Consider the following 8,320-nt stretch of genomic DNA (forward strand, 5'->3'; position numbering starts at 1 on the left):
GAAAATTACTAGTCAAATGGGTGGAAATGCTTTCAAGTGAATTGTAACTATTATTTTTGTAGAATTTCTCATAATGAAATTATATTCTGTCATGTCATTAGAGTGAAATAAGGATAAGAAAATAGTGAAATTTCTTTCATAACCATATGATATATACAGACAAAGGTGAAAGGATGAAAGCATTTTCCCCTACCAATTGCAAAAATCTTTGTAATGATTAATTGTCATTTGCCACGCTCTTAAACGATAATTTTGCAACTTCAAGCAGGAAGAATCGCGTTTCTTTTATCTAATCATCAATTAATAGACAAAGCCTTGAACTTGAAGTGCACGTCATGATTTTCCTCTCGTCATCATGACATAACAGAAAGATAAAACTTCGGCAAACCTTTTTTTTATAAGATAAATTTTGTGTTTTTGTTATAAAAAATAAATTAAAAAAATTGTTTGTAATTAAAAGAAAAAACGAAAAGCGTGGAAGCTCAAGAACATGCACCTAGATAGAATTAGGAACAAAGTTATGGTTAAGGAATGTTTCACATTTATAAAAAGATATAATTTAGATAGAGAAAGAGGAGGTTGATCTGTCCTAATCGATCAGTAGCTTTATGTTATAATAAGTGGCGGACTTACATGGGGCCGGGCGTCCCTGGTAAAAAAAAAAAAAAAAAAAAAAAAAAATTCATTAAGTATTTTTCAGTCAAAATTTTAAGGGTGCCCTGGTAAATAAAATTACAAGGGCGCCCCAAGCTTTCTTTTTGTCCTTCAAACGGCCATCATCGTAGAAATGTGGAGAAAGGAAGCTATTCTTTTATTAAGGAGAGAGAGAATAAAGTTTTATTTTAACAGGGGAGAGAGGGTAGATAATAATTTTATTATTAAAAAAGAGATAGTAGGGGAATTTTATAGTGTTTTTGGTCATAGTTTATAGATAAATGTGGTTTTTTTTTTTTAAAAAAAAAAAAAAACTAAATTTAGACTCCAGTATGTTTCTATGTAGACTATCATTTTTAATGTAATTTATGCTTTGAGATTTGGGGCTTTTCTAAAAGAAATGATCGTATGCTAATAGCTCACTAAAAGGTACTCATTTTTTTTAGACACTACTAGTCATTTAATTATACTTAGTTTATTTCGCAACTAGTTTAAATTATTATGTGTTTGTGACGTCGTTAAATGAAGATTTTTAATAGTTAATTTATTATTATTATTTTTGGGATAATTTGATGAGTTTGATTTGATTCGTGATACATATATTATGATATAATTTATTTTTTTATTATATTTACCATATTACAATAAAAATATAATACATAAAGAGAGAAAAAAAAAAAAAAAACCTATATTATATTTTATTATTTTTTTACGCCCCTAGTAACTCCAATTCCTAAATCCGCCACCGGTTATAATCATGCAAAGGCAAAGCAAAAATGAACTCTAAAAAAGTTGTAGTGGAAGTTTCCTAATTCACACGGCCATGGGCGTCTAATTATATGATTCCAGCTATAACCATTCAGGCTCCCATAATGTCACCACCTTAAAAAGTTAATAGTAGAAGAATTTACTTGGCTAACTCCCACAACCACAACCACAACCACAACATCCATGATGGTCCAATCCAATGTCTCATTCTTGGAAAAGATGCCAAACTTTTTATGTGATAAAGGCCGGTGGGCGGTGATACTGATTGTTTTCAATGTCCTAAGTCATTAATAAAAATTATAAAATTACATCACATCATAATAAAAAAAAAAAAAAAATACTTAAAGAAAATCAAGCTATTTTTGTTTTTAATAGATAAAAGAAAAAGAAAAAACGTTTTCCAATTAAGCATAAAATGTCGGTAGCGCGAATGATAAATGTTTTTATAAGATAGTAATCTCTCTCTCTCTCTCTGCCCCTCACTCTCTTAACAGTTCAGTTTAGGAGAATGCTTATGGCTCTACTGCTCTACTGCCACTGAGTCACTGACATTTGCACTTTGTTGCAGCTTTGGAGAGGACTGACAACACTTGATGAATGGGGTTACAGAAGTTGGTTTTACTGAAAGCCACTTGCTTTTTTTGTCAGTGGTTTTGGGTGTCTGTCTATGTCTTCCCTGTTTCATTCGGTTTGGGGCTTGTATTAGTTTTTGAAGCCAGATACAGGAGAAGAATTTATTGAATGCACTGGAGAAAATTATGTTCTTGCTTTAGTTAGCATCATGAATGTTCTTTAGATACGAATGAGTTATGAACCTATCTCACTAGATTAAAATATGTTTGTTGCCTGATATGGTTATTGCTTTTTGATAAGTAATTAGATGAGTAATGTTATACACTACACTTCTATTTTATTTTACTGTAAGTAATTAGCATTGTGAAGCAGCCATTCTTTTAAGATTCAAGAGCTAATTGATAGAGATCATATAAGAACAAAAGTAGTTTAGATGTTGTTCTCTGATGAGCAATGTAGTCATGTTTTTTTTTTTTTTTTTTTTTTTTTGGATGATATTATGTTCTGGTGCTGGCGTCGACTTTGTAGGCTACTTATAAGGAAGGATGAAGGGGATACTTACTGATTTCTCTGGCTGGATCTTGGTTAGCCTCTGTGGGAATTGACAATTTCACAGACATCAACTTATTTCTTGTGCCTGTTATTCCTAACTCATGTGGATCCCCACTGATGGGATTGAGGGCTTCTTTGCTTTTTCCATTTAGGCTAGCGTCGACGAAAATCCCCTTCGACAAAACAATCCCCGAAACTTTAAAGATAGTGAAAGATAGTGACTTTCATTTTCCAAATTGTTGTGACTTTGTTTCTTTAACAAAAGCTAAAGTGAGAAGTGTTGAGGAAAGAGAGGAAGAGTGAGAAATAATAAACAAAAGATGGATTTGTTCACAAATGCATTTTGCTTTTGATTAAAAAGAAGCCATTGGAAGCATGGGCAGAAGGAACTAGCAAAGGGCGGGTTTGGGAGGCTTCAGTCTCCCCAGCCCCCAAAATATTTCTTACACATTTTTTTTTATTTAAATATCGCTATGCAATAATATATGTTGTCAAAGGATCTGGCTTGCATTGTATGCTGTATTTGATCGACGGTTAAAATTGAATTTTAAAGTTGATTTACTTTTAGAAGGTTTTAATAAAAAAGAAAAAATTAAGAAAAATTTTAAAAAATTCAATCTTAACCGTAATTAAATTACAACATATATGCTGTTATGCCAAATCACCATTGTAGTTCACGCTCTTAGACCCGCTTCATTTTTTATGCAACAAATAAAAAAGTATTTTCTTGATTTCCTCCTGCCAATGCCTTTCCATTTATACACAAATTACAAGAAGTTCCGATCTCAAGGGATAGCTCGAATATTGAGAGGGCAAGACCACTCAATGAGTTCTCATAAAGCGGAGCCCTTGAGACCGGAGTAAAAAAAAAAAAAATTACAACAAATTCCAACTATCTTCTATAGAAGAAACACGATTTGTCCGGCTAAGAAGAAAGAATAAGCAATTCTTTCAAACATATACGGGAACTATACACCGAGACAGACGAAGACGTGGCACTTAGAAACCAGAAAACAAAGTCAACCGAGTTGAATCTGAGCAACATCCCGGCTTAACTCATCCTCAATCTCATAGGATAGAGCTCGATCAAGAGGCAAGGGTTCGCTCAGGGGCTGATCGGAGAAATTGAGACGAGAACGTGGCCGACGACGCCTTGGTGCCGGCGGGGGACTTTGGCTTGGCGTCAAAACACCCTTCCCATCATCTCCCATGCTGCAGAAGAAGATCAATAAATTTCAAAGCGTAAATGAAGGAGAATAGAAGATAATTTCAACGTTTGAGATTAACTACCTACGAAAAGGCAAGTGTTCCGCCGGCGGTGTGCTCACACGACCAGACCGACGCCGCGGAGTTGTATAGTCAAAGTGGGTTTTCTTTGCAGTCTGAACCTGGCAACAGTAGCATCAACAGAACCATATTCCATCATCAACGCAAAATCACAATTGCTCCACCAGAGAGAGAGAGAGAGAGAGATGAACTTACAGCTTCTCTAATTCTTTTAGAAACATGAAAAACAGGCTTCAGTTGGTCGTGCGGCAAGTGGCAAACTATTTTAAACTTGAATTCATGAAACAAAACGGAATTAGAAACTCAGAAAGGGGAAGAAAAAAAAAAAAAAAAAAAAAAACCCATATAGCAACCTGAAGACTGAAGAGAGCATATGATTAGAAAGTCCTAAAATTTTGTAATTCTCAACCATGCTATATATAGCTAAACCGACAAGAATATCAGGTTTCACTCTTTCAGATGGTATACCCATAATGTCAAAATTTCCAAAGTTTCTAAAAATAAAGGAAATTAAACATATATATATCCAAGAGATTTGAATGGTCACAGATAAACAAGCAAATACCAGCAACTCCATCGGAAGCGACTCGAGCCGTGACTCCGACCGTGCCCCCGACATTATTGGAACACCGGAACAGTTTTGCCGTTGGGAAAATCCTTAGGTTCTGGAGACGCCACGAGATCCAAAACTCACGCGGGTTTCGTATTTTTATAGGCTAGGGGTCACCGGTCACTCCTCAGTCACAAATTGAGGACATGTGGGCTCCTCCAATCTTTCTTCTTCTTCAAGGAAATGAAGGAACGGTCAATTCTTTGTCAGATTTTTCTATTTGGACTTTGACTTTTATGGTGCTAGCTTCATTGTCCACAGCAGTCCACCGGAGCTGCTGTTCTGTCATTTACAAAATACAAATGTGCTATTGAAAAACATTATTTTTGGATGAATTCAAGAAATAATGCTTCTCCTAAGCAGTAGGAGACAATTTATGAGGTGGGCTTTTGTTATGCACTAAAGCTCTTTCTTTTCTGCAAAACACAGGAAAGGGAAGCAAACAGGAGCATCCTTTCCACAGTTAAAAAATGAAAATTATGGTTTAGGTACTTCAATCGGTTGGAACCATATTTTATTAAGCGAATGTCACTTATTTAAATTTTCTCCATCTATGGACATGTACAACAAACCCAAAAAACAAAAAACAAAAAAAAAGAAAAAGGAAAAAGAAAATTATGAGCCAAATGGGTGGAAACGCTTTCAAGTGAATTGTAACTATTAAGTGCGCACGATAGCTAACTTTAATTGCCTTTGCAGGCTTTCAGCCCATGCGTTACGTACGGAAGGCCTTTTAATATATATATATATATATATATATATATATATAAGAAAAGATTGATATCTTGAGTAGCGGGGATATAGGACTATTTTCCACCATTATCGACTAATTTCTTTCCTGATTGTATGGTGGTGGGGGTGCTTGGGGATCGGAGGAAACATATGTGGGCCTGGAAGCCCTTTTTTTTTTCTAAGCGCGGGCCAGGAACCTTTATGGCATAGGCGTCGGATTAGCAGAGCTGTTTGACAGCAGCCTAATACGACCTGGTTCATTTTAAAAAAGTGTTTTGAATGCGACGAAAACCTGTTTTGTTTCAGAATCATCCGAGCCGAGCCCAAATCAACGGCTCTAATTGCCTTAACAGCCATAACCAACCCTAGCTGATCTTTCCTAAAGACTGAAAGATCTCTATGTCTACTAAGGTACCACTAGAAGCTTATGGTCCGGTTGGTTTTTGGGTCGCCCCACGTGTACCAGTATCACCACACGTGTCGGTCCAGAAAGACCTAGACGCACTAAAGAGTCGGCTCATCTGGCTTATATATATATATGAGATATAGCCGTAATGGAGTCGCCCTCCACGCACTTTTATCTAACAAGTCCTTTCTACTGTCCTCTTTTCTTTTGGAATTTTCTTTGAATGATCAGTTTGAACCATTTTTGGCTTCTCAGTGACTTTGATGGGCCTTCTAGATCGTGTCTCCGGTCTCCGGCACTGCCGCGGTCACCGAAGCAATAAGCTCAAAAAGCGCAAGCAGCTTCAGGTACGTACCTTTTTTAACTGTTTATATTTGACTGTCACATTACTTTTACTTCAATAATCTAAAAGAAATTATAATAAAAATTCGTGGAGTCAAGCGTTGAAAGTGTTTGCGGGCGGAAACAGTGGTGGAACAAATGTGGGGTGACCATTTGGATATATATGATTTACAAATTGCCTTGAGTCAGATTTTGCTTTGATTTCTAATAATAATGAGAAATGTTTGCTTTTGCAAATTTTTTTTGTTTTTGGTGGGTTTACAAATGAAATGGAACAAATTAGTTTATCCTTAAAAACTATATATAGGTTATTAGTGTATATATAATAACGTTTTGTTTGTAATTAATGAGATTAGACGGTGGAGATAAAAGTGAGAATGGACTGCGAAGGGTGCGTGAGGAGGGTGAAGAAATCGGTGGAAGGCATGAAGGGGGTTACACAGGTGGAGGTGGACCCCAAGCAGAGCAAGCTCACTGTGATCGGGTACGTGGACCGCAATAAGGTGTTGGCACGTGTCAGACATCGAACGGGGAAGAAGGCCGATTTGTGGCCCTACGTGCCGTTCGATGTGGTGCCGCATCCCTACGTCCCTGGGGCGTATGACAAGAAGGCCCCACCTGGCTACGTGCGGAACGTGCTGGATGATCCTGAGGCTTCTTCTCTTGCACGTGCCAGTTCTTTCGAGGTCAAGTACACCACCGCCTTCAGCGACGACAATCCGAATGCTTGTGTAGTCATGTGAGACTCTTTAAGTTGAGTGTGTATACGTGTATGGTTCTGAACAATGGGAAGTGCTTTTTTTTTTTTTTTTTAAATGTACCTTATGTGAGATGTTAAAATATTAATTAAGTTATTGAATTTATTTGTTTTTATCAATTTAACATGATCACAAGAAATTAGAGAAAGAAGTTTTGAGTTTAAATTTTATATTAATTAAATTCACTTTTTATTATCGACTTAAGACTTTTTGAGTAGAGACAAGACAACACTTTCCTTAAACGATATTATATTGTAACACTATTGTCTATTGCTGTTTCTTTTATAATAATGTTAATTCTAAATGAATTTTTATTGTCCTTAAATTTTATATTATTATACTTTTAGGGTATTTGTTTAAACCACATATTGTAATTATCTGAACATAATATATACAAATAAAAAAGATAGAATGATTGAAGGATAAAAACCGATTAATTCTATGAGGCCTACTGTGTTTTACTTGTATCTTATTAAGAATAATGTGACTATTAAAATCACCGTTGGGCTTTTGATTGATCATTATTGAGTTTTGATCCAATAGTGATTTTAATAGACACATCATTCTTAATAGGATACAAGTAGGCAATTTATAATTACTCATAAAAACCTAGAGTGATGTGACTATTTATCTTAAAAGTATTTATTAAATTATTAAAATTATATTTTCTTATCGACTTAAATTTCTTGAACAATTGGTAATTTAACATGGTATTATAATCAAAGGTCTTGAGTTCAAACCCTAACTCTATTTTTCACCCCTTATTTTATTAAAATATTTTATGTGTTGAGCCTCACCTATGAAAAGAAACTTTGAGTTCACATGTGATGGAAAATGTTAATGTATTTAATAAATGATTAAGTTTATTTCATTCTATCACTTGAATTTTTTGGACAAATAGTGATATAAGAACTATTTTAGGTTAATAATTAACATTGTTTCCAAGAAGTAGCTCAATTGGCTGAGACCACGCCTAATTAACATGTAAAAAAAATATAAAAAAATTAACATCATAAAAAATGAAACCGACCACTTGTATTTCATATCAGCTAAAATAAGTTTTCTACTAGAAATAGGATGGAAATTGAGTTAAATGAGTAAATTGTAGCGAGCGCCTTTATTTAAAAGTCTATTCGAGCAAGACGAGATTTGAGTATCCTCTCGTATAACGGTAAAAGGTTGTTTGTTGATGTTTATTGCAAATTTTCACCTCTACTTGTGATTTAGGATATTGATTGAGACATACATTGCATTTTCAAGTACTTATTCTTGATGATTAATATATCATTTACAGATTAGGCCATTATCATTGTTTGATGTTTAAGAAAAATCTAAAAAAAAACACTCGCATCAGAAGTCATAAATATAACCAACATCAAATGACATCTATAGTATTTTCCAATGTATTGAAAAACTAGATGCTCAATGCATTATTAAATTATAAAAAATGAATTATCTCTCCTCTTATTCACATGTTTCAATAATTATCTATTTTCTCTAATTGGTTGGAATGATAAAAGAAATAATATTTAATTCAAATAGAGAAAAATAAGAAAATTTATTATGAAATGTTTTTTTTTTTATAAAAAATTAAAAAATAGTTTTATTCCTTAAATTGAGAGAAAATGGTTGAGAAGT

At 34.3% G+C, this 8,320-nt stretch overlaps 2 protein-coding genes across 3 annotated transcripts; one reads left to right on the plus strand and one right to left on the minus strand.

Moving 5' to 3' along the window:
- Positions 1-3,262: 3,262 nt before the first annotated feature.
- Positions 3,263-4,558, minus strand: LOC132172095 (F-box protein At4g35930). Of its 2 annotated transcripts, none has more exons than XM_059583538.2 (4): positions 4,400-4,543; positions 4,030-4,104; positions 3,838-3,935; positions 3,263-3,759 (listed from the first exon to the last, which is right to left on the minus strand). In XM_059583538.2, the coding sequence occupies exons 1-4, from the start codon at positions 4,451-4,453 to the stop codon at positions 3,567-3,569; spliced, it is 420 nt and encodes a 139-aa protein (XP_059439521.1). In that variant the 5' UTR covers positions 4,454-4,543; the 3' UTR covers positions 3,263-3,566. The 2 variants fall into 2 exon arrangements, with proteins under 2 accessions (XP_059439521.1, XP_059439522.1); XM_059583539.2 differs by having other exon boundaries at positions 3,636-3,759; positions 3,842-3,935; positions 4,400-4,558.
- A 1,194-nt stretch (positions 4,559-5,752) lies between these two features.
- Positions 5,753-6,795, plus strand: HIPP27 (Heavy metal transport/detoxification superfamily protein). The gene is made up of 2 exons (XM_059583509.2): positions 5,753-5,929; positions 6,281-6,795. The coding sequence occupies exons 1-2, from the start codon at positions 5,846-5,848 to the stop codon at positions 6,665-6,667; spliced, it is 471 nt and encodes a 156-aa protein (XP_059439492.2). The 5' UTR covers positions 5,753-5,845; the 3' UTR covers positions 6,668-6,795.
- Positions 6,796-8,320: the final 1,525 nt, after the last annotated feature.

This window comes from Corylus avellana, chromosome 1 (assembly GCF_965113065.1).
Source record: "Corylus avellana chromosome 1, dhCorAvel1.hap1.2, whole genome shotgun sequence".
NCBI lineage: Eukaryota > Viridiplantae > Streptophyta > Magnoliopsida > Fagales > Betulaceae > Corylus > Corylus avellana.